General features: G+C 36.9%; 1 protein-coding gene across 7 annotated transcripts in view; it reads left to right on the forward strand.

Annotated features, from left to right (window-relative positions):
- CADPS2 (calcium dependent secretion activator 2) overlaps positions 1–26,562 on the forward strand; it is a 544,229-nt gene that overhangs the window by 344,649 nt on the left and 173,018 nt on the right. For all 7 annotated transcript variants that reach the window (XM_059073595.2, XM_067042266.1, XM_059073599.2 and 4 more), the window contains exons 10-11: positions 16,788–16,896; positions 17,979–18,179. In XM_059073595.2, coding sequence (XP_058929578.1) covers positions 16,788–16,896; positions 17,979–18,179 — 310 coding nt within the window. The remainder of the gene's footprint in view (positions 1–16,787; positions 16,897–17,978; positions 18,180–26,562) is intronic.

Genomic DNA, 26,562 nt, shown 5'->3' on the forward strand with positions numbered 1-26,562 from the left:
TGAATGTTTATCATTGCTCTGTCTTTCCACTGAATGGATTTTCAATTGCAATTATAGTGTATAAGCTTATAAGTAAGCTTATACATGAAAACAAATGCTAGATCGGAATAGGTCAGACCACCTGTTTCTATGTAACTCCCTGGTATGTGAAGATGGGGCAGAGTGGAGGCTGCAAGGCTGCCTTCAGCTGGAAGCATGGGGAGCATGGTAAACCCCTGGCCCCTGTAGCTTATCCTTCAGCAGCATACATTAACTATCAGTGCCAACTGATACTGACAGTTCTTTTCGTTCAGAGTGCAACTCCTCCAGTTTACCCTGGATACTGGCTAGCAAACCAGTAGCTACAAGGTGTTGACACTCTTCTGAAGGAGTCACTTGAATTTATACTACAGGTTCATTGTAGGGTTGGCCTCCGGAATGTGATTTAGCATGACCTTGCAAAAGAGATGGGCAAAAGTAAAGGCGCTTGGGGACATCAGAGGAATCAAAAGCATAAAACACAGCATCATTTTATGGAAGCGGAACCAGGAGCCAACGAGTCGAAAGGATAGTGTTCGTAGTTAGTTGCTTCCTGAGCCAGAGTATTCGAAAGCCAAACTGCACTTTTTTCAGTTGTCTCCTGGGTCCGATTTCCTAATTGTCAGTGACAGCTTCGTTGGTCGTTGGTATTTTGTTACTCTTCCATCTGTACTCTTCTTTAAAACTCTGGGCCCGATTATCTGTGATAGACTTCAGGACTGTTAGGTGACTTTTGAGATATTAGAGTAAACAAAATATTAAAAGAAGTACAAAATAATACATATTTAATACCATTTAAATTACCACGAGTTTCAAAAGTAGGCGATCTCTCTAAAGCCGGAGGTTTTTTGGCTTTGGGTTTTTTCTTGGTATCTCTAAAGATTTTGAAATTGGTACTTAAACATATCCATCATGTTAAGAGATAATTGTATTATTTAAAGGTAGCTAGAAATACAATACTTAAAGCGTAAAACAGCAACTGAACCTGTACTTCAGGTTATATAAAGAAAAAAGCAACATTGATGTAAGCGTTTTGCCCTGACTGTAAAAATCAAGTAGCCTTTGACGGATAGTTTTTAAGGCTAGATCTTAAATAGCAAGCACATTTTTAGCACTTTAGGTGTGTTATGCATGTTAAGTCTGGATTGTTTAATGTGTGACGACACGAACATGATTTATATAAAGAGCTTTAGAGATTAATCTTTATTGTTGTTTTAAGAGAATTATTTTAAAAAATATACATTGAAATATGTATTCAAGATAATGTCCATTAGAAATGGAGGGACTAATATCTAAAACTACATTTAAAAGCATCTCCAATTTTTCTTCTCCCTCAGTTTCTTGTTCATTTACGTGTTCATTCAACAGGTATCTTCAGTAACATAGTCATGGTCTTCTTAAGGGAAAGAAACAACGCTTGAGACTGGGGAGAAATAGAAAGATCAAGGGGGAGAGAACCAAGTGAGGCTGGAAAGCAGAAAGCTGAGGCGTGAAAGTCAACAGTCCTCAGTCATTCCCAGCATGGAAGCATACAGCCCTCAAATCAGGTCAATCCCCAAGTCAGTCAGGTGCCTTCACAGCTGTTACAGAACAAACTGCATCTCTGACCCACAGTGAAATGACTCTAGGAAGACACAAAAGCATAGAGAGAAGGTTGATGGTTCCCTGAAAGTTGGATTTGATTTATTGGGAGACCACTGCATAACAGGCAAGCATTGTGCTAGGTGCTCTATGTCAATATCTCCAGTTCTCTCAAAGCCCTGTATAACATGAGTCATTGTTGTCTCTGTTTTACAGAAAAATCAAACTGAACTATACAGGGCTTAAAGTAATTTGCCCAGAGTCTTGTCAAAGATAAGTTGGAAAGAATAAGGTTAAGCAATTGAGGGGGATATGAAACTGGGACTTGGATTTGAAATGGCAGACTCATTTGTTAAACCTGGCTTATCCCCCCTTCACTTCCTATTGAAATGCTTCCAATATTGAAATATGATTGTCTTCAGAGAGCCCTTTTCTGGCCACATTATCAAAAATAGACTCCCTTCAATGGCATACTCTTTACTCTGCTTTATTTTTCTTCAAAGCAATTCACCACCCAAAATTGTTGTAGGTATCTCCTTGTTTATTTGTAATTCAGTCTTCTCCACCTCACTATGTGAGATTGATTTTATTTTTCTAATTTTTTTTTTTTTCTGATTCTGGTGCTGGGGACATTGTTGTATCCTCAAGGCCTAGAAAAATACACTAGATATTCAATAAGTATTTGTTTAATGAATGAATAACAGGGGAAAAACGACCCATAAGAACATGGAAGAAGATAATAAAAATTGTAGATGTACATGAAACTACAGTCAGTTACTTACCATTCTGACTAGTAAGCAATGAAAGACTAATTCTCACATTTCTAAAAGGTATCAAGGAAGGACCAGATGTGTCTTCCTAAAAAAAAGACCAGTTAGGCAGGAGCACTCACATCACTCTTCAAACTGTTTTCCTAGTATGTCCCTTAAATTAATTTTTTTACAACTATAGATCACTGTAAACTTCTTATCATAAATTTAAATAGTTGCAACGGATGCAGATTCTAAAATAAAACCATTAAATTAATCATAAACATGATCAATAGAATTTACATACTGTTGTGATTTTATATGCACCTGTAACCATTGCAAATTGTGTATTATTAGCTTCTTCTCCTTGAATTCTTATTTCCGTGGCTGTTTCCCAACAGAATTTTATTCTTAGGAAATAAGTATTATGCATCAAAATTTTTTGATCACTCTATCACACTTCTCTGCAATTAAAAATCTATGAAATTGGAACTTAAAAAAAACTCCTGTGTTGAAGTCCTAACCCCTGGTACCTCAGAATGTGACCTTATTTGAAAATAGTGCTGTTCTGTGTAATTAAGATGAGGTCATACCAGAGAAGGGTGTGCCCCTAATCCAGTATGACTGGCGTCCTTATTAAAAAGAGGGAGTTTGGGAGCAGATAGGCACACAAGGAGAATGCCAAGTGAAGATGAAGGCAGATATAGAGATGATGCTTCCATAGGCCAAGGAATACCAAAAATTGCCAGCAACCCATGAGAAGTGTGAAGAGACAAGGAGCAGATTACCCTCACAGCCCTCAGAAGGAACCAACCCTGCTAACCCTTGAATGTTAAACTTCTAGCCTCCAGCACTGCAAGACAATAAATTTCTGTTGTTTAAGCCAAATAAAATAAAGATAAGATCCAGAGAACAAAGATAGTAGACATAAAGAATAACACAGGAAGGCCAAAAAACCCCTTTCCCTAAAATATCTTTGTCATTAGCACTTTTTATCGTAAACACCCAGATTTATTTTCCCTTGTCCCTCTGTTTGAACAAACCAAATCAGTCAAACTACCTCACCTGAAGAAAAATAAAACAATCAAAAGGAAGAACAAATAAAAACTCCTTTAACCAAAAGGCTTTAAGTATTAAAAATTTATTTTACATTGAAGTATAATTGCAATTATAAGTAGCACACAGCTTATAAAACCTTATGTGACAGATTTTGAAGAATAATTATTAAATTTGATTGGAAATGCCTATCTTAATGAGCTGGACATGGCTGTCTTCCCAATTTATCTATGAATGGCTATTTATAATGAGAAAGTTTCATGTTAATTCCTTTTTTGTTTATATAACTTTTGCAAGATGCAGGCATAGGGAAGCCTGGCTCACCTAAATAAGTAGATGGAAACAGAACCTTTCTCACAGTAGTATTACTCAGTGTCTCAAAAATTTCTTTTTAATTCCTGAGTTAGATGCCCCAAACATATAGTGATATATCTTGTTACTTTTAATATTCGGTCATTTTATAACTGGATTAAGGCCTTCCACAATTTTGCTATAAGCGAAAATTTATGAAAACCATCTAACTTTCAAAATACTTTGCTTTTGCCTCTGAGTGAAAAGAACCATACGGTTGCAACAGGAAGAATTTCTATCAAAACCTCACTACATAAATGCCTGCTAGAGATTGGAAATTGGGTTGGAGAGAGCTGTTCGTTTCTACTTGCTCTCAAGCTAGAGATTGAAGAGGTGGATTCTGACAGTACTCCAGTGGGAGAATACAAGGAATTAATGAGGATTTCCTATCATTTGGCAAATAGCAGACCTGGAAAATCTCTCTTTGTTCAGTGATAGATTTTTTTAAAGGGGTGGAGGAGGGGCTAATGGAGACCTGGGAAGAGATTCTAGAATATTGAATTCAAATATATTGATTTTATGTTTTAAATTTTGAGAAACATGGACTCTTGAAAAGTTTGTAAAAATGAGATGAGTTGGCTGAGATTAATAAAATAGATCTGGTAGAAATCAGAAGGCATTAAAACTAAAAACAGCTAATTGATATCCACGTTTTAGGCAGTGATGTACAGAATGAACACTGCATAAAACGAAGTCAGTTCTATAGAAGACAATGGAGAAGCTCTGAAAGTCTGAAATGAAAATTATTCACAATGGCAGATACTAAGGAAAGAAAGCAAATATCCAATGTAACAAAAATCTGTTTTTCTAAGTGTAAAAAGAACAGGACAAAACAGATAAACAGAGCAAAAAGAGCAATAAAAGTAAGAAATACTATAAAAGAGGAAACATTTTCTGATATTTAAAAGAAATTAAATACCTAGGAATAAATCTACCTAAGGAGACAAAAGACCTGTATGCAGAAAATTATAAGACACTGATGAAAGAAATTAAAGATGATACAAATAGGAGAGATACACCATATTCTTGGATTTGAAGAATCAACATTGTGAAAATGACTCTACTACCCAAAGCAATCTACAGAGTCAATGCACTCCCTATCAAGCTACCAATGGCATTTTTCACAGAACTAGAACAAAAAATATCACAATTTGTATGGAAACACAAAAGACCCCAAATAGCCAAAGCAATCTCGAGAAAGAAAAATGGAGCTGGAGGAATCAGGCTTCCTGACTTCAGACTATACTACAAAGCTACAGTCATCAAGACACTACAGTACTGGCACAAAAACAAATACAGATCAATGGAACAGGATAGAAAGCCCAGAGATAAACCCATGCACTATGGTCACCTTATCTTTGACAAAGGAGGCAAGAATATACAGTGGAGAAAAGACAACCTCTTCAATAAGTGGTGCTGGGAAAACTGGACAGCTACATGTAAAAGAATGAAATTAGAACACTCCCTAACACCATACACAAAAATAAACTCAAAATGGATTAAAGACCTAAATGTAAGGCCAGACACTATAAAACTCTTAGAGGAAAACCTAGAAAGAACACTCTAAATCACAGCAAGATCCTTTTTGACCACCTCCTAGAGTAATAGAAATAAAAACAAAAATAAACAAATGGGACCTAATGAAACTTAAAAGCTTTTGCACAGCAAAGGAAACCATAAACAAGAAGAAAAGACAACCCTCAGAATGGGAGAAAATATTTGCAAATGAAGCAACTGTCAAAGGATTAATCTCCAAAATATACAAGCAGCTCATGCAGCTCAATATCAAAAAAACAAACAACCCAATCCAAAAATAGACAGAAGACCTAAATAGACATTTCTCCAAAGAAGATCTACAGATTGCCAACAAACACATAAAAGGATGCTCAACATCACTAATCATTAGAGAAATGCAAATCAAAACTACAATGAGGTATCACCTCACACTGGTCAGAATGGCCCTCATCAAAAAATCTACAAACAATAAATGCTGGAGAGGGTGTGGAGAAAAGGGAACCCTCTTGCACTATTGGTGGGAATGTAAATTGACACAGCCACTATGGATAACAGTATGGAGGTTCCTGAAATACTACAAGTAGAACTACCATATGACCCAGCAATCCCACTACTGGGCATATACCCTGAGAAAACCATAATTCAAAGAGTCATGTACCACAGTATTCATTGCAGCACTATTTACAGTAGCCAGGACATGGAAGCAGCCGAAGTGTCCATCGACAGATGAATGGATAAAGAAGATGTGGCCCATATATACAGTGGAATATTACTCAGCCATAGAAAGAAACGAAATTGAGCTATTTGTAGTGAGGTGGATGGACCTAGAGTCTGTCATACAGAGTGAAGTAAGTCAGAGAAAATCAAATACTGTACGCTAACATATATATATGGAATCTAAAGGTGGTTCTGAAGAACCTAGGAGCAGGACAGGAATAAAGACGCAGGTGTAGGGAACGGACTTGAGGACATGGGGAGGGGGAAGGGTAAGCTGGGACAAAGTGAGAAGGTGGCATTGAAATATATACACTATCAAATGTAAAATAGATAGCTAGTGGGAATCAGCCACATAGCACAGGGAGATCAGCTCTGCTTTGTGACCACCTAGTGGGGTGGGATAGGGAGGGTGGGAAGGAGACGCAAGAGGGAGGGGATATGGGAACATATGTATACATATAGCTGATTCACTTTGTTATACAGCAGAAACTAACAAACCATTGTAAAGCAATTATACTCCAATAAAGATGTTTAAAAAATAAAAAATAAAAGAAATTAGTCTGCAGATAAACAGGCTTCCCACATTTCAGGAAATGTAGTGAGCAGAGATCTTCATCTAAACATTTCTTTCAAAATATTTTTTCAATTAAAGATGTGTATGTTGCCTCGTATTTCCTTAACACTCAACTACTGAACTTAATAGAGTATATCTACAGAGAATTGATGGGAAATTGTGTGACTTGAGAAGTAGTATACATCCAAGAAGTTGTTCATGAATAAAAGCACTAGAAAATATTACAGTATGGGTGGAGATTCAGAAAAGATACAGTTCACCTTCTTCAAAATATTTAAAGTGAAGTTCCTGATATTTGAAAGGTGAATGAGTGTAGTATCTCAGAAATATCAAACTTAAAATATAAAAGAATTAAAGAGCATAATGATACAAAATAGCTAAATCTAAATTACTGTTATAAAATATTTTGACTCAAAGAAAAATGTGAAGGATGATTCCTAAAATACGTTATAGGTATATGAAGTGATTAAGTAATTATAACAATATGTGAAAACTAAACTCCAGATTTTGTGAAAGTTAATGAATGGAGCAATAAAAATAAGCTACATTTTTCAAGTTCTATAAGACACAGTAAAAAATGATTTGTCTTTCAGTAAATAGAGAAAGGATGGGGTCAGTGATGTCTTTGAAAACTTTTAAAGTAACTAGTATAGATTAAAAATAGGATGCCAAGGAAGTTGTAGTAGCCTTATTACAGAAGACAGAGATATATACGTAAATATATGAATTTTTAGTATAAATGAGTTAAATGGACCTAGTAACTGATTCTCGGAGTGGGATAAAAACCAAAATCCGTATGTGAGATATACCACAAACAAAAGGCCAAAACACAGAGAAAGTAGGATGACAGGATTAAATTCAGACCAAGTAAAATTCAAGAGAAGTATTAAATATATGAAAGGATTATAATTTTATATTGGTTAAAGATATAGTTAACATTACTATAAAACAAATGATGGTGATTTATTGAATATGTACCTGAGAGAAATGCCTCAACTTGCTTGCTATTCAACTCACTTTTCTCTCTCTCCTCTACCCTTAGAAGTCTTTGATTATGGATTCTTGCAGATACCTAACTAAATATCTTACAGTTCTCTTAAATAGTAACTTTGCCAGAAATTAAGAGGCAATTGGCTTGTTATTTGGGAATACAGTTTTTAAGTTTCAGAATGTGAATTAGAATGTGGTATATCGGAAGGAGTACTTACTGGATTGAGGAGACTTGTGTTCTACACTCAAGATGGCCATCTCCTTCTGGGTGACCTCAGGAAAGTCAGTTTCCACATCCGTGAACTCTGGAGTTGAGATCACAACCTCAGGGGTCCGTAACCCTCATCCCTCAATACCATTATGTTTCAGAGGATAATCATATGTTTTCTTTTCAGTGAAGCTTAGCTCTGAGAGTAACTATTTGTCCCTTAGTGAGACTTGAGTCCTCTAGGTATCACAGCCTCTAGTTTCCAAAGTATTAAAAATCCTCACCACATGATTGAAATCTATAATTCTTGCAAATGTAACAATATTTTATTCCATTGGTGTATTTTTACTGATTAAGTAAATACCTTGTAGAATGTTAGGACAGTACTATCAAAAAGTAAATCTAGGGAATTCCCTGGTGGTGCAGTGGTTAAGAATCCGCCTGTTAATGCAGGGGTCATGGGTTTGAGCCCTGGTCCGGGAAGATCCCACATGCTGCAGAGCAACTAAGCCCATGCGCCACAACTACTAAGCCTGCATGCCACAACTACTGAAGCCCACGCACAGCAACGAAGACCCAACTCAGCCAAAAAAATAAATAAATTAATTATTTTTTTAAAAGTAAATCTATAATGTTGAGAAGTACAATCCCATGTATTATTATATAATATGTATCTGATACATGTGAGTAAGATCTGGGATTTTGAATGAAATTATACTTTTTATTATGTTTCATTACAATTTTAAAACCTTACTGTTTTTTTTTCTGATCAGTTTTCAGTACATTTCGTTATTTTGGCCTTGTTTTTTTCTCTAAGTAGAAATACATAAAATATAGAAAGATCTCTTTTATGAACCAGATATTTTTGAGAAGGTTAAGAATTTCTTTTTAATATGAATAGTCACTCCCTAACTAGTTGTTTCCCATATTATTTTTTGCTGTATTGTCTGTTGTTTCACTTTGTTTTTCCTGCATTTTCTTAGCATTCTGATGGCTTTATGACTGTGGTCACATCACAGCTGTGTATCCTGAAGGCGTAAGATCTGGGTCCCGTGGTCCTCACAGGTGTGACCATCACATAATGGGTGCTCCAGACAGGCTGTTTAGATGAAGGAATGAATTTGGCCTCATGTTTATTATATCCTGAACATTTTAAGTGGAGTGTTCGACATTTAAAAAAATCAAATATTATTTGTATGCCAAGTAGTGGAGGATCCATTTAAGTGCACGTTGGGTAATTTGGGCTGCTGGATTATTAGTGTTATTTTTTTTAACAAGATAAGTATGTGATTTGTACTTTCAAATAGAATACATTTTTTTCAAATGTGGCTTAATAGAATATTTATCGAATTGAAATAAGTTGGATTTCGTGGAGAAATTAAAAAGGCAGGGACTATATGCCAGACAGTGTAGGAGCCAGTGAGGCAAAAACAGGGGACAACAAACGGGAAATGCAGTTAGAAAGGTAAAGGGGACAAGTTTGTCAGGGTTCTGGAAGGGGGAGTAGGGTTTTACTAGATAAAGAAATAGGTAGAAAGTGGGATTTTAAAGGCGAAGGTGATATTTTCCTTCTTGGGAGTTCAGGTGAAGAAGTGCATAGAAGTGGGCAAGTCTTGCCGGATAGTCTGTCTGGAGTAGCAGATGCAGTGGTTGCTTGGACTCCAGCTAGTAATTGCTGGAGATTGTTGCTAACCCTTGCAAGGAAGGCAGACCTTCCTGTGCTTTTCTTCTCTCTCCCAGCGGGTTCCAGATCGTCCCTGTGGTGATTTGTCAGGAGACTTTCTTTTAGTCAGGTCTTGAAGACTGTCCAAAAGAATGAATTGAAATCATGAATGATCTGCTTAATAAATATTTCTATTTTGTTAATAATTGATCACAAAATGATGAGTTTGGAATAGTCTCTGGTGTCTAATAATTAATGTTTTAATTATAAGACAAATTTGAACATATGTTTGGTTTTATATACTAACCATCATGGATTTTATTTTCCTGGAATGTGGTGAAAAGGACATGTATAGTCTCTCTCATGCATATAAAACGTAGACCTACTATTCAGAAACACCATAAAACAAAATTAGAATCGAGAGTTAGCCAAAGGATTTAAATTGGTGGTGTTGGCTAGTCGTAAAAATAATGCTAAGAATTCTTTTATGGCAAACATCTAGAAATGATATGATATAATACACATCTTTTTACAGACGTAACTGTAAGAAAAAAGGAAAACCCCAGGGACCAAATAGTGAACTTGTGAGTTGACATTGTGGCTGCCCTGGGGCTGGGGTATGGGACAAGGGATATTGATGTTGGTCTGTCAGGGGCTAGGGATTTTATTGTTCACTCAGAGAAAGAAAACATACTCTGAGGCATTCTCAAAGTGGGAATCTGGAACAGAGACTTTCTCATAAAGAACTTAAAAGAGTTAGATTTCAGGGAAATGGTAGACTAGAAAAAGCCTGCCCTCAGACTGGTAAATTTCTGTTTGGTCTTACGTTTGGAATGTGGAATAAAATAGATGCCTGAGAATGTAACTGTTAACCTTGACTCAGGAAGTTTTGCAGTTCTAATTTATTTCTCCAAATATAAGGGAAACACCCAAGTTAAGAAATTAACGTAAAAAAATACTTCTGGATTGGTGATACATCTGAGGCATCTGGCATTTAAAAAAAAATTTTTTTCTTTGGAGAAATGATGCCTTAACCTAGGCTTTATAAGAGATCTACAGGTAAAACTATGCTGAATATGAGCTCATAATTGAAAATTATAGAATAATAAACTAATTATTTGCACCCCAAGAATTTCAGTAATAGAAATATCACATATATAAACTATAAAATAATTGTATTTAAGGCATTGAAATTTATAAGTGGGTTCACAAGTATAAGAAAAGAACAAAACAACAATAGAAAAGAACGTAACACTGTGAAATAATGAACAAGCAGGTTTAGAAAGGGACTGTGCACAACTACTAACTAAAAACGTAAAGCAGGGCTTCCCTGGTGGCACAGTGGTTGAGAGTCCGCCTGCCGAGGCAGGGGACATGGGTTCGTGCCCCAGTCCGGGAGGATCCCACATGCCGCGGAGCAGCTGGGCCCGTGAGCCATGGCCGCTGAGCCTGTGCCGGAGCCTGTGCTCCTCAACGGGAGAGGCCACAACAGTGAGAGGCCTGTGGACCGCAAAAACAAAACAAAACAAAACAAAAAAACATAAAGCAGTCATTGAAATTACACCCTTATTGGACATGTTAAACAGTAGGTTAGACACATCTGAAGAGAAAGTTAGTGATGTAATTAATGATAGCATATTAGTTATAATCTGAAGAAATAACTCAGAATTCAGCATACAGAAATGCAGAAGCATGAAACATGTAAAGAGGTTAAAAGATGTGGAGGAAAGAATCTACAGTTTTAAGATACTTCTGATAGAATTGGAAGAAAAGGCAGTATACAGGAAAAATGGGACAGACTCAACCTTTGAAAAAATACTGAACAAGATTCTAAAATTGATACAAGTCATGCGTTATCAGATATAAGAAGTAAAACAAATACTACGATAAATATAAAAGTAGAAATTTTGCAGTGCAACTGCAGGACAACAAAGATAAAGAGAACATTTAAGAGAAACCAGAGAGAAAAGGCAAATTAACTACAAGGGAACCACAACTGGATTTCCATCAGACTTTTCAACTTAGATATATAAGCCTTCTGACAATGGGGTAGTATCTTCAAAGTGCTGAAAGATTACTAGCCTAAAATACTATATATAACCAACTAAACCATCATTAATAAGTAAGGGAGAATTAAAGACATTTTAAAATAAAAAGAAAAACTGACTCAGCTTTTGCTAAAAGGAAGGAAGAAGGAAATTGAACTCAGAATGATGGAGTGTAATTCAAGAAATAATGGTCACACACAAAAAATGGGTAAAGACAAGGGCAAGGGCCTCCCTAGTGGAGCAGTGGATAAGAACCTGCCTGCCAGTGCAGGGGACACAGATTCCTTCCCTGGTCCAGGAAGATCCCACATGCTGTGGAGCAACTAAGCCCGTATGCCACAAGTACTGAGCCCACGTGCCTAGAGCCCGTGCTCCGCAACAAGAGTAGCCACCGCAATGAGAAGCCCGGCACCGCAACGAAGAGTAACCCCTGCTCGCCGCAACTAGAGAAAGCCCGCAGACAGCAACGAAGACCCAATGCAGCCACAATAAATAAATAAAGATTTTAAAAGGCAAGGGCAAATAAATATTGACTAGATAAGATAACATATTTGATAATGAATATTTTCTGACTAAACGTTAATATTAGTATATTAATAGTATTAGTACAGTAATATTTAGTAATATTACTAAAATAAGGTAGAATTAGCATATAATGAGCACTGATTTATAAGATGGGAACTGGTGATAGAAGCAAAGCACTCAGTTTTCTACACTTAGGAGGAGATGAGTTAAAAGCAAAAGAAATATATATTTGGCCATCATCCCCATTCTAACACAGAGCTTCTAAAACCCTGAGAATTTCCTAAGTAATGAGAGTGCTAAGGTGTTATGTTGATGCAGTGACTTTGGGAAGCACCTTAGGCTGGTTGTCAGGAGAAACAACCACAGGATTAGAGGGCTGGAACTTACAGTCCCACCCCCCCCCCCCCGACCTCTGGGGCAGGGAGAGGGGTTGGTGGTTGAATAAATCTCCAATGATCAGTGATTTAATCAATCATGTCGATGTAATGAAGCTTCAAAAACCCAAAAGGAGGGGGTTCAAGTGCGCTTCCAGGTTGGTGGACACATGGAGATCTGGGGAGAATGGAATGCTGGGAGAGAGCATGGACACTCCTCACTCTTTCCCCATACCTCGCCCCATGCATCTCTTCCATCTGACATTTCCTGAGTTATATTCTTTTATAATAAGCCTGTGATCTACTAAGTAAATGGGTTTCTTGAGTTTTATGAGTCTCTCTAGCAAATTAATTGAACCCGAGGGGATGTGCTGGGGAATACTGGGAACCTCTGATCTATAGCCCATTGGTCGGAAGTACAGGTAACAACTTGGACTTGCAACTGGCCTCTGAAGTACAAGAGGGTGTCATGGGACCCTCCAGTCTGTAACGGGTTGACCAGAGCACAGGTAAACAACCTAGGCTTGCAACTGGCGTCTCAAGTAGGGGGAGTTGGAGGGCAAGCTTTTCAGACTGAACCCTTCACCTGTGGAATCTGATGCTATCTCCTGGCAGATTGTATCACAATTGAGTTAAGTTGTAGGAAAACCAGCTGGTGCCCAGAGCATTGTTTGGTGGTGCTGTAGAAACCACCCCTCACCCTCTCCCCCCACACAGGTTGGAACTAGGTCCAGGAACCTACAAGAACTTACATGTAAAATAAAAGTTTTAAAGCATGAGTGGAAATAATAAACACAAAATTCAGCATAATGATTACCTCTGGGGAGAGAGAAAAGGAAATGGGTTTGAGTAGGTGTAATATGTAGGCATTAACTTTTTCTGTCCGGAGGGTCGGGGTCGGGGGTGGGGGCTTAAAGCATATATATATATATACACACAAGAACTTATGATTGAACAAAGCTGAATGGGAGGTATATACATGTTAATATATTATCATGTTTTTTATGCTTGAAGTATTTCATAATATTTTTAAGATAACACTATGTTAAATCTCTTTATGGAAGAATGGTGGGATTTTGGACTAAGTAAGAGAATGAGTTGCTTTTTAGAGTAAATAATGGACGTATAATGTTACTGTTTACCACTTACCAACACCCCCTAAAAAAACACCCACAATCATACCTTTTTACACAAAGAAACAAGCTCCAATGGGAGCCAGTGGGTTTCATCTGTAAGCCTTAGGCATATGCAGGTGAGAAAGTAAATTCATTGGCCATCTATAACATACGGAAAGCAAAAAGAAAAGGAAATCTAAGAGTAGCAAGGACCGCAAGTGTCTCAAGTTATTGGACTCGCTGTTCCCAAACAAAGCTTTGGGTTTTTTTCCAAAATAGAAAACGTCTCATTATAAACTAATTAATATTCTTTGAAAAAAAAACTTTGAACACTGAAAAAAATAACTTTAAATGACCTATAATTGTCCTATCTAATAATAATCACTATTTATAGTTTCAGTATACATCTTTCTAGTCATATGTATATAGAGTGTTTACCCAAAAAAAGCACACTCTACATTTTTTAAATCCGCTCTTCATGTTATATCTTAGAAATAGTTTCATGTCCAGGAAAAAAAAAAAAACGTCATATTTCTTTCAGTGGCTGTATGGCATTATACTACTGTGTGGTTATACCATAATGTATTTAATCAAACCACTGTTGGTTTTTCCAGTTTTTTCTCATATGCAATGCTGCCGTGAACACATTACACATGCATGTTTGAGTATTTGTCCATTTGTTTCCTTGGATAAGTTCCTGGAAGGAAATTGGCTGGATCAAGTGTTCATAATCCATAAGTCTTTTGGTATCAGTCAGGGTTCTCCAGAAAGGCCAGCGGGCTAGAAACTGAGGCAGGAGTTAATGCTGCAGTCTTGAGGCAGAATTTCCTCTTCTCCAAGTAACCTCAGTTTTTGCTCTTATCTACAAATCACCCCACATTGATATTCGTTCTTTGTTGAATATATATTTTGCATACCCATTTTTACTTTCTTTATGGTATCCTTTAATGAGGAGACGTTCTTAATTTTAGTGTTAGTTCATGTAATCTATTTTTTTCTTTCCTAATTAGTTCCTTTTTGAGTCCTCTTTAAGTAATCTTCATCTACTGAAAGGTGTGCTTATGTTTCCTTAGTTTTAATTTCTGTTCAAACGTGGGAAAGGGAACTCTCATTAAGCAAGTGTCTTCCCTGGAATCCCGTGTTGTAGGAAATTTTGCAGTTAGATATCAATCCACCAGACATCTTTTTCTCCTGCTCGGGGCAGCACCTCCCCCTCACTGCTTTGGGGGAACTTCTAAGAGCCTGCCCATTGTAGCATTCAATAGTCTTTGCCACAGACATGAGCTCTTGACCCAGACTGGGCTAACAGTGGTACTTTTGCCCCTTGGCCACAGTGAATGGTCCACATACGGCCTTACACCTAAGTTGAGGCAGTCAGAGGTGGCTGCAGAGCTGTTGGCAGCTATGGTTCTAGCCCAGAGAGACTTCAGGGTAAGAACAGGAAGCCAGTTCCTCAAGAGAAGCAGAGCAGAGAGACAGCAGATCTTGGCCATGTTGAGTCCCTGGCTGCCTAAAACCTTAACTCCACCCTGGACCTTCCTGTGGGGTTGGCTATGCGGCCCAATAAATTTCCAACCTTTATGAAGATCTTTTTTACTTTGATTCAGTCTTGAAATACGTGTGCTTGAAAATGTGGTTCCATGATTGTATGTTTGAGAATGCTCATAATATGTCTCAGTCTTGGAGATTCACAATGTGTATTAGCATATTAAAGGCCATAAAGGACCTGCAGTAAAAGAAGCCTGTTTGTCTTTATTTAACCTGATGATTCCCAAACTTTTTTTAAATTGAAGTGTAGTTGATGTACAGTATTATGTAAGTTACAGGTGTACAATACAGTGATTTACAGTTTTTAAAGGTTATACTCCATTTATAGTTATTATAAAATATTGACTGTCTTCCTGTGTTATACAATATAACCTTGTAGCTTATTTTATGCATAGTAGTTTGTACCTCTTAATCCCCTACCCCTCCCCGCTTCTCTCTCCTCACTGGTAACCACTAGTTTGTTCTCTGTATCTGTGAGACTGCTTCTTTTTTTGTTATATTCATTAGTTTGTTGTAGTTTTTAGATTCCACATGTAAATGATATCATACAGTGTTTGTCTTTCTCTGCCTTATTTCACTTAGCATAATGCTCTCCAAGTCCACCCATATTGCTGCAAATGGCAAGTTTTCATTCTTTTTTATGGCTGAGTAGTATTCTATTGTGTATATAAACCACATCTTCTTTGTCTGTTCATCTCTTGTTGGACACTTCGATTGCTTCCATACCTTGACAATTGTGAATAATGCTGCTAGGAGCATTGGGGTACATGTATCTTTTTGAATTAGTGTTTGTGTGTGTGTGTGTGTGTGTGTGTGTATTTTTTTTTCAGATATATACCCAGGGGTAGAATTGCTGGGTCATATGGTCGTTCTATTTTTAGTTTTTTGAGGAACCTCCATACTGTTCTCCACAGTGGCTGCACCAATTTACATTCCCACCAACAGTGCACGAGGGTTCCCTTTTCTCCGCATCCTCTCCAACATTTTTGTTTGTGGTGTTTTTGAAGATAGCCATTCTGACAGGTGTGAAGTGATATCTCACTGAGGTTTTGATTTGCAGTTCCCTAATGATTAGCGATGTTGAGCATCTTTTCACGTGCCTGTTGGCTATCTGCGTGTCCTCTTTGGAAAAATGTCTATTCAAGTGTTCTGCCCATATTTTTAATCAGGCAGTTTGATTTTCTTGATACTGAGTTGTATGAGCTGTTTATATGTTGGATATTAATCCCTTATCGGTCATATCATTTGCAAATATTTTCTCCTATTCAGTAGGTTGGCTTTTCATTGTGTAGATGGTTTCCTTTGCTGTGCAAAAGCTTATGAGTTTAATTAGGTCCCATTTGTTTATTTTTGCTTTTATTTTCTTTGCTTTAGGAAACAGATCCAAAAAATATATCACTGCAATTTATGTCAGAGTGTTCTGCTTATGTCTCCCTCTAGAAGTTTTATGGTCCCAAACTTATTTTTAACCCAACTATTTTTTTTATGGCTCTTCTATCAATAAATAGCTCATAGAATCTTGGCCAGCAGGTCATCAAACTGGGAAATGCTGGGTCATAGCCATGAAAGGCCTAACTGCAAGCTGATGAATGAAAGGTGCTTAATCTCTGAGCAAGGTTTTAAAAAATGCGAACATTTAATAATTTATATGCAAATCATATGCGGCAGTTTTTTTGGTCAAAGAGTCTTCTGATAAAGAAAAAACGAGAAGATAAATTTAATGTAACCAATATGTAAACTTATTTTCTCATGCAGGTTAGCCAATACACCTTTGCTATGTGCAGTTACAGAGAAAAAAAGTCTGAACCACAAGAATTAATGCAGCTTGAAGGATACACTGTGGATTACACAGATCCCCACCCAGGTAATTCTTAGTTGAATCACTTTCCCTGCCTCTCATGTATTCATGAAATTGTCATAAATATCCTGTGTCTATTCTCCATTTCAAACTCCATTCAGTGAATGGTACATATTCCATTTATGTACCTAGACAAGATTTGATGGGATTTGAATTATATCTTTATGAGACTACTTAGTTATAGCCACAACTCATCATTTCTGTTATCTCAGTACAAGGATGAAATATGTGAAAGTTACTGTAATGGGGAAATTATATGAGAAATATCAGCAGTGCTTTCAGAAACTTCTTTACTGAAAAGCAAAAGGTACAAGAGACAAATAGGGAAAGAAATAGCTAATGAATAACTGTATATTATATTCTACTAATTTTCTCTCCAACATCACATTCTTATACTTCTGTCCCTCCCTCCTAATATGTTAATGCTGTGTATAGTACTGGACACTCAGTGCTTGAGATTAGTCAGTGACTGAATAAGTGAATCAATGAATGAATATATGGAGATTAATGAAATGAATAAAGTGAGGTTAAGTATAGAGATACTAATGAATAGATTAAGAAATTATCATAGATTAAAAATAGAAGTCAGTGATCACATTCACTGATCAATCACTTAAAATGCAAAATATCTTCTCTGTGAAAGAATTTTGCAAAAGTAAAATACCATGCAATGTAAGTATCATTTTTGTCTTGACTGTATTTTTTTTTTACTGCTAAACTGGTCATATATATCTCCTGCATGTAGAATGAGGAATGTGCTGGCAGATAATGACTTTCTTCTCTGGCATGAAATATCAGACTTTGCTATGCATTCCTTTGGGGTAGGTTTGTATGTCTTGCAGAATGCGGCTTTGTTATGAACTGTTCCCCAAGCTAATTTTAATTTCCAAAGTGATATGGAAGTGTATAGCTTCTCCTTATTGTTTTCCTTCAATTCTTGGATTGTGGATTTGATCCTCAACTAAAAATGATTCAAGGCACTGAGCTCAAATAGCAAGTCAGTTCTTTTCCATGAGACCATTTAATGAATGAGGTTAAAATCTGCCAATTGTGTACGTTTTTAACAATGTCTCTTTTTTCCTCCACAGGCCTTCAGGGTGGTCAGATGTTCTTCAATGCTGTTAAAGAAGGAGACACTGTAATATTTGCAAGTGATGATGAACAGGATAGAATATTGTGGGTTCAAGCCATGTATAGGGCCACAGGTCAATCGTATAAACCCATTCCTGCAATTCAAGCCCAGAAGCTGAATCCTAAAGGAGGAACTCTCCATGCAGATGCTCAGCTTTGTAAGTTTTGTTGAAAAATAATTTGATTATCAATTAATAACCTTAATAAGATATAAAATTGCCTGAGTCAAATTTGTTCAGTATTATAGTTTACATCATTAACTGAGTCCTAATTGAATAAGAATAGTTCATTTTAGTAGTCATAGAATCAGTTATCTCATTTTTCAGACAAACCTGGAATAAATGGTGCCTATGATTTCCAGTCCTGAATTTGCCAAACACTGGGATGTCTCTGGGAATCTAAAGAGCATAAAAGAAAATTGATTTTAACTTACTGTAATTTTAACTTACGTGTTCTATTGAAATGGGAAAAGTATTGCAAAAGCAAACTGGCATTAAGATTCCAGAATACCAAAATGATGGACCATAACTTTCTAGAGTTGTTTCTAACAAACCAAAAGGATAATAGGCCTATTTTCTGTTGTAGGTCGGAAAAAAAAAGTCATCAAGGCAACTTTCTTTTTCTAGATACCTTTATATTCATGTCATTTTCTCAATGCTAATATAAATCATTAAGAACTAAATTTTTCATTTTAATCTACAAGTAATTAATAACAAATTATGTGATAATGATAGAAACATTTTCAAACGTAGCTTTAATAATCATTAAGCCAAATGTTTTAACTTGTTATACTCCTTTTTAAAACTTCTCTGGTTCCTTCTGTAATATAATAAATCAGTTTGTCTTTAACTGTAAGCTCAAATTGGAAATTTCATTCAACACCCTTTTGCTCTCAAGATTCTTCTCCAGGGAGCAGCATTTTGACATTCATTATTTTCTTCCCTCATTATTTTCCTCTCTCTTCTCATACTTTTCATGCAGCAAAAAACTATTTTCTGTTCTTTTTAGACACCCATTAGTATTACATTTAGACATCTTAAACAAAGGCACTTTAGGCCAAATAAAGATGGAATATGAGCTCAACTCCAGATTCCTACATGCTTTAGGCTTCAAAGTGTACACCTTTAAACTTATCCCGATCCATCTTCAAGTGATGATGGCACTTCATACGTAGTATATGCATCTCACAATTGTATACTTCCATATCTCCCTTCCTGGCCCCTTCACAATTCTGGTCATACATTTTACTTCTACAAATGTTGTAAATCCCACAATACATTGATATTATTATTATGCCTTAAACAGTCAATTACCTTTTAAAGAAATTTAAATAATAAGAGAAAATGTTGTATGCTCAACCGTGTCGTTACCATTCCTAGCACTCTGTATTCTCTTATAGAGATATTTCACTTCTGAAAGGACTTCCTTTGGCTTTTCTGTAGTGCTTTCAGCTTTTAGCTTTTTTCTCTATGAAAATGTCATTATTTTACCTTCATTTGGAAAGATGCTTTTCTTTCAGTACTTTCAAGACTTTGCTCCACTCTCTGCTAACTTGCTTTTTTTTCTCCTGATGAGAAATGTGCTATCATTTTTGTTTCTTACTCTGTATATAATGTGGGTTTTTTCTCAAGCTGCTTTAACGATTTTCTCTTAATCACTGGTTTTGAGCAATTCGATTATAATGTGCCTTGATGCAGTTTTGATTAATTGTCCCCAGTTCTGGACCAAGACTATTCTTAAAGACCCCAGCTGATGACCAGTGAAATTTGAGGTTTTATTTTCTGGCTGTTGGGAACAAGCACTGCTCCAGGCTCTGTGTGAGTCTGGGGCGGCATCCCGTCTAATCCTTTAGGGTGGTTCTTTCCCCACCCTGATATTGTTGCCTCCCGTGCGTGAGGTGGTCAGTATTCATTTGAATACGAAATGGGGCAGCGAGAGGGAACTGTAGTCTTTCCTGCAAACTCCAGCAGCCTTGGCCTTCCTGAACTGTCAGCTCCATCTTTTCAACTCAGGGAGACCACTGGCTCTCCCTGGGTTCTCCTTCCCTGAGCCACAGCTTTGAAAGTTTCTCCCAGCATTAAACCTGGGGCAACTAAAAGCCTCATCTCATGTGTTTCCCCGCCTCTTAGGAATCACTCTCCTATGTTGCACGATGTCCAAAATTTTGAGAACATATTTTAAAATATTTTTTACATGAATTTTTAGTTGTTTCAGGTAGGAAGTTTAATCTGTTTTTAATGACACTGTCTTCATCAGAAGCAGAGTGATTGTTTTCTTTGTTAGAGTAGTGTTTCTCAATCTCAGCAAGACTGTCATTTTGGGCCAGATAATTCTTTGTTTCAGGGGTTGCGGGGAGGCCTGTCCTATGTATTACAGGATGTTTAGCATCATCCCTGTCTCCTACCCACTAGATGCCGCTAGCACCTGACCGCACTGCCCCACCCCCCCCACCCCAGGTCTGATGACCAAAAATATCTCTAGACATTGTCAAATGTTCCAGGGGACAGGGGAAAAGGTGGGGAAGGTTTACCCCCATTTGAGAACTGCCGAGTTACGGTGACTTGAAAATTATTTTTGTGAAAATGTTTCCCTCATTCACTGTGTTCCAGTATTTTGTTCTTTACATCTTGTGTGCAAGGAATACCCAAGGAGTGTGCTGATATCATAAAGGTTATCAACCATCTTACACACAATGGCAAGAAAAGTGGACGGGAACCACTGGTCTAGAACATTGAAATCCTGACTCCATGATACAGAATTAATGAGTAAAGGATCTAATAATCAGTTTATTCAGATAGCCATATAATTTCTTTCTAGCAAAACCTTTCTATTAGATAACAGTGTGTTGTCAAGGCAGTGTTGTTCAGGCTAAGTGGAACTGAATTTTCTAGCCCCTTGATAAACTTGTTTTAAACAAACTAAATTTGTTCTAAAAAGCCAAACTGTTGAAGTTGCATTAAGAGCTTTCTTGTATTCCAGGCTGTTAGTAAAGTTTTCTGTCAGAGCAGACCCTGCTGTTTTACCTTTCTTTAAAAAAGAAAAAGAAAAAGAAAGAAAGAAAAGGGAAGAAGAAAGAAAAATGTGTTTCTATCTCACCCAAATGAGCTATTGACCATGACCTTTATCAGAGATGCCACTGGACTGCTCCAGAGAGTAGTTTTGCCCTTCGTATTTTCCTCCCTTCCTTGACTTCTGTATTATTTCTTTTTCTCTTTCTTGACCATCTCTTGAAAGAACAACTTTTAGAGTCATTAGTGGAAACTGAGAAAATAACATGAAATTAAAATGACTCGAAATAAATGTTTCTAAACATTTATTTAAATGTTTAAATATGTTTTTTATTTCTTTGCTGACCTATATAGCTGGTAAGGGTAAGTATTTTTATACTTTTTTGCTTCACTGTATTAAATTTTTTGTAATGATAAGATTTTTTTAACATCTTTATTAGAGTATAACTGCTTTACAGTGTTGTGTTAGTTTCTGCTGTATAACAAAGTGAATCAGCTATATGTATACATATATCCCCATATCCCCTTCCTCTTGTGTCTCCTTCCCACCCCTCTAGGTGGACACAGAGCACCAAGCTGATCTCTCTGTGCTATGCGGCTGCTTCCCACTAGCTATCTATTTTATGTTTGGTAGTGTATACATATCCATGCCACTCTCTCACTTTGTCCCAGCTTACCCTTCCCCCTCCCTGTGTCCTCAAGTCCATTCTCTATGTCTGTGTTTTTATTCCTGTCCTGCCCCTAGGTTCATCAGAACCTTTTTTTTGTTAGATTCCATATATATGTGCTAGCATACAGCATTTGTTTTCCTCTTTCTGACTTACTTCACTTTTTATGACAGACTCTAGGTCCATCCATCTCACTCCAAATAACTCAATTTCATTGCTTCTTATGGCTGAGGAATATTCCATTGTATATATGTGCCACATCTTCTTTATCCCTTCATCTGTCGATGGACTTAAGTTGCTGCCATGTCCTGGCTATTGTAAACAGTACTGCAGTGAACACTGTGGTACATGACTCTTTTTTTTTTTTTTTTTTTTTTTGCGGTACGCGGGCCACTCACCATTGTGGCCTCTCCCGTTGCGGAGCACAGGCTCCGGACGCGCAGGCTCAGTGGCCATGGCTTATGGGCCCAGCCGCTCCGCGGCATGTGGGCTCTTCCCGGACTGGGACACGAACCCGTGTCCCCTACATCAGCACGCGGACTCTTCAACAACTGCACCACCAGGGAAGCCCACATGACTCTTTTTGAATTGTGGTTTTCTCACGGTATATGCCCAGTAGTGGGATTACTGGGTCGTATGGTAGTTCTATTTTTAGTTTCTTAAGGAACTTCCATACTGTTATCCATAGTGGCTGTATCAATTTACATTCCCACCAGCAGTGCAAGAGGGTTCCCTTTTCTCCACACCCTCTCCAGCATTTATTGTTTGTAGATTTTTTGATGATGGCCATTCTGACCGGTGTGAGGTGATACCTTGTTGTAGTTTTGATTTGCATTTCTCTGATGATTAGTGATATTGAGCATCCTTTCATGTGTTTGTTGGCAATCTGTAGATCTTCTTTGGAGAAATGTCTATTTAGGTCTTCTATTTTTGGATTGGGTTGTTTGTTTTTTTGATATTGAGCTGCATGAGCTGCTTGTATATTTTGGAGATTAATCCATTGTCAGTTGCTTCGTTTGCAAATATTTTCCCCCATTTTGAGGGTTGTCTTTTTGTTTGTTTATGGTTTCCTTTGCTGTGCAAAAGCTTTTAAGTTTCATCAGATCCCATTTGTTTATTTTTGGTTTTATTTCCATTTCTCTAGGAGGTGGGTCAAAAAGGATCTTGCTGTGATTTATGTCATGGAGTGTTCTGCCTATGTTTTCCTCTAAGAGTTTGATAGTGTCTGGCCTTACATTTAGGTCTTTAATCCAGTTTGAGTTTATTTTTGTATATGGTGTTAAGGAGTGTTCTAATTTCATTCTTTTACATGTAGCTGTCCAGTTTTCCCAGCACCGTTTATTGAAGAGGCTGTCTTTTCTCCACTGTATATTCTCGCCTCCTTTATCAAAGATAAGGTGACCATATGTGTGTGGGTTTATCTCTGGGCTTTCTATCCTGTTCCATTGATCTATATTTCTGTTTTTGTGCCAGTACCATACTGTCTTGATGACTGTAGCTTTATAGTATAGTCTGAAGTCAGGGAGCCTGATTCCTCCAGCTCCATTTTTCTTTCTCAAGATTGCTTTGGCTATTCGGTGTCTTTTGTGTTTTCATACAAATTGTGAAATTTGTTGTTCTAGTTCTGTAAAAAATGCCAGTGGTAGTTTGATAGGGATTGCATTGACTCTATAGATTGCTTTGGGTAGTATAGTCATTTTCACAGTGTTGATTCTTCCAATCCAAGAACATGGTATGTCTCTCCATCTGTTTGTATTGTCTTTAATTTTTTTCATCAGTGTCCTATAGTTTTCTGCATACAGGTCTTTTTGTCTCCTTAGGTAGGTTTATTCCTAGGTTTATTCTTTTTGTTGCAGTGGTAAATGGGAGTGTTTCCTTAATTTCTCTTTCAGATTTTTCATCATTAGTGTATAGGAATGCAAGAGATTTCTGTGCATTAATTTTGTATCCTGCTACTTTACCAAATTCATTAATTAGCTCTAGTAGTTTTCTGATAGCATCTTTAGGGTTCTTTATGTTTAGCATCATGTCATCTGCAAACAGTGACAGTTTTACTTCTACTGTTCTGATTTGGGTTCCTGTTATTTCTTTTTCTTCTCTGATCACTGTGGCTAAAACTTCCAAAACTATGTTGAATAATAGTGGTGAGAGTGGGCTTCCTTGTCTTGTTCATGATTTTAGAGGAAATGGTTTCAGGTTTTCGCCATTGAGAATGATGTTGGCTGTGGGTTTGTCATATAATGATAGGATTTTTAAAAGTAATATCATGATCTTGTTTACAGTATCATGATACTGCTTTCTAGGCAAACCTGGAATAGTTACATTAACTTTACCATGTATGAAACAGAAATCTTTATTTTTGCCACAGTAGGAAAGTAGAAACAAACTAATATCTATCATTCATATGGGCATAAAGGAAACGGCTAAGAAGGTGTTAACAGTAGCATACAAAAAATTCTCTGTAATGTTTAGTAGAGAAATGCTAAATTATATATGTGATGCTATTTTCACTCTATTAAAAACGATTTTTAAATATATGTAGAATGATACCTAAAATATTTACAGTGGATGCGTTTAATTGGAGGGATTGGTTGCAAATTCATTGCCTCTCTTGCCTGAATTTCTACAATCTATGTTATAACTTTAAAAAGAAAAGCTCAGTTTTATTTTTTTTTTATTTTATTTTTTTTAACATCTTTATTTGAGTATAACTGTTTTACAATAGTGTGTTAGTTTCTCCTTTACAACAAAGTGAATCAGCTACACATATACATATGTTCCCATAACTCCTCCCTCTTTTGTCACCCTCCCTCCCACCCTCCCTATCCCACCCCTCTAGGTGGTCACAAAGCACAGAGGTGAACTCCCTGCGCTATGCTGTAGCTTCCCACTAGCTATCTAATTCACATTTGGTAGTGTGTATGTGTCCCTGCCACTCTCTCACATCGTCACAGCTTACCCTTCCCCCTCCCCATATCCTCAAGTCCATACTCTAGTAGGTCTGTGGAAAAGCTCATTTTTAAATCCAGGCATACCAAATTGTTAGGGATAGTCAGATCAAAATAATAAATTTATGAAATCTAACTTATTAGGAGACAATCTTATTATCTTTTAAAAAGTATATATAATGGTGTATATTTATAGATTAATCCAGTAAGTGTATCTATTCTACATCCATATTTCTTTGACTCTCAAGATCTACAGAAATTCTAAGGAAAAGGGTGAATTGGAGTGAGGTTGGGGGGGTACTGTTGAGTTTTTCTGCTTCAGTCTGCCTCTTGTCAGATGGATAGACGTTGTTTAGTTAAACTGTCCTTCTTTTCTGTCCCCAAACAAGATACTGTGCAAGCACCTTTTTTTTTTTTCATTTTCCTCTCACACATATAATGTGTGTGTTACATAATACAATACAACCCAGTACTAGTTGACTTTCAATAATAAATCAATGTCAGAATGAACCAGAGTACTTACCTTCTTTTCAGTTTTAGCCAAACTTTTAAAAAATTCTTAAATCAGACTGTAAACTTATTTAACTGTATAAGCTAATTCTCCTGATTGATCTAATAAGTTAAATTTCACCCTTCATCAGTAAAGTATATCCCACTTTTTACTGAATATATTATTTCAAATAAATGTTGAATATCTGTGTACTTTGCCTATGATGATAGGTCTGTATGCATTGATTAAAATTATCATCATATAAAAGTATTATTTATTTGTTATTTGCTGCAGAAAGTAAGATGTAAATCCATACATTCATTTTTAATCAGTTAACCAAAACAAGCTAAGAAATTATTTGGGTCAATAATAGAGGCATGAACAGACCCCTCATGAATATATCTACCAACGTTTTCTGTTAGGTCTTCAGCATAAACCATATGTATGTGAACGTACCAACAAGATAATCTACATAAAGTTTTAAAACATTAAACTTTTCCTATTGAAGGCTATATGGGTGCTCTAAAAAGAGAAGTGATACTTCTCTGTGCCACTTTTAACTTGCTGTAAATTTTCAAGCTCAGTGAGAGTTGGTGCTAAAAGGAAAGTCTAACTGGGGTGGGTAGTGGTAAATGCAGCTACAGGCAAACTCCTAAACAGAGGATAATTTTAAAACAAGTTATTGTATTTCACAGGTTCATTTACTGCTTAGTTTAGCTCAAGGTTTTGCAGAGAAGACAGGCTCTTAGCTAGCAGCACCGTCTTCTTAGTCTTTTTGGTACTGGAGTCCCAGGCCTGGGACCAAGCACCTGCATGGTCTCAGAAGGCTGATAAATGGCCTCCTCTTCTACGGTGCCATCCTGTTCTTGCCCCTTCCTTCCTCCAACTCTCTTTTTCTCCCCCTTTCCCTTTTATATCCCTAATCTCTCACACCACCAGGAACAGCAAGAAAAAAAAGGAAAGAAAGAAAGGAAGGGGAGGGAAGGAAAGAAAAGAGAAGGAAAAACATGCAACATCCTTAGAATTAATTGCAAAGGAAAGAGAAACATTTCAGTTAATTTTTACCCTTCTCACATTCTGATTTCTGACTTAGGTGCCCTTCCTGGGATTTGGGTTCCTGAGCACATAGGAGCTGGCTGTGGTGCCCACCAAATAGCCCTCCCACCACAGTGGGACCTGCCAGCTTGCGAGTAGTCCTCACATGGTTTTCTATGCTAGCTATTTTCAAGTCATTGTTGTTAACTGTTTAAATTGATGCTGTGAACCTGCTTATTATTCTTTTCTCTTGACTTGCAATAGCTATTACCCTAATGAAAAACTTAAATTTTCAGGTCCCATTTGAATAAAGCCTCTATAATTTTTTAAATCTATAGACAATAGTAATCCTTCTCAATTTGGGTTTTATTCCATCCACTTTTACCTCACCT

The sequence above is a fragment of the Kogia breviceps genome, chromosome 9 (genome assembly GCF_026419965.1).
Source record: "Kogia breviceps isolate mKogBre1 chromosome 9, mKogBre1 haplotype 1, whole genome shotgun sequence".
Classification (NCBI taxonomy): domain Eukaryota; kingdom Metazoa; phylum Chordata; class Mammalia; order Artiodactyla; family Physeteridae; genus Kogia; species Kogia breviceps.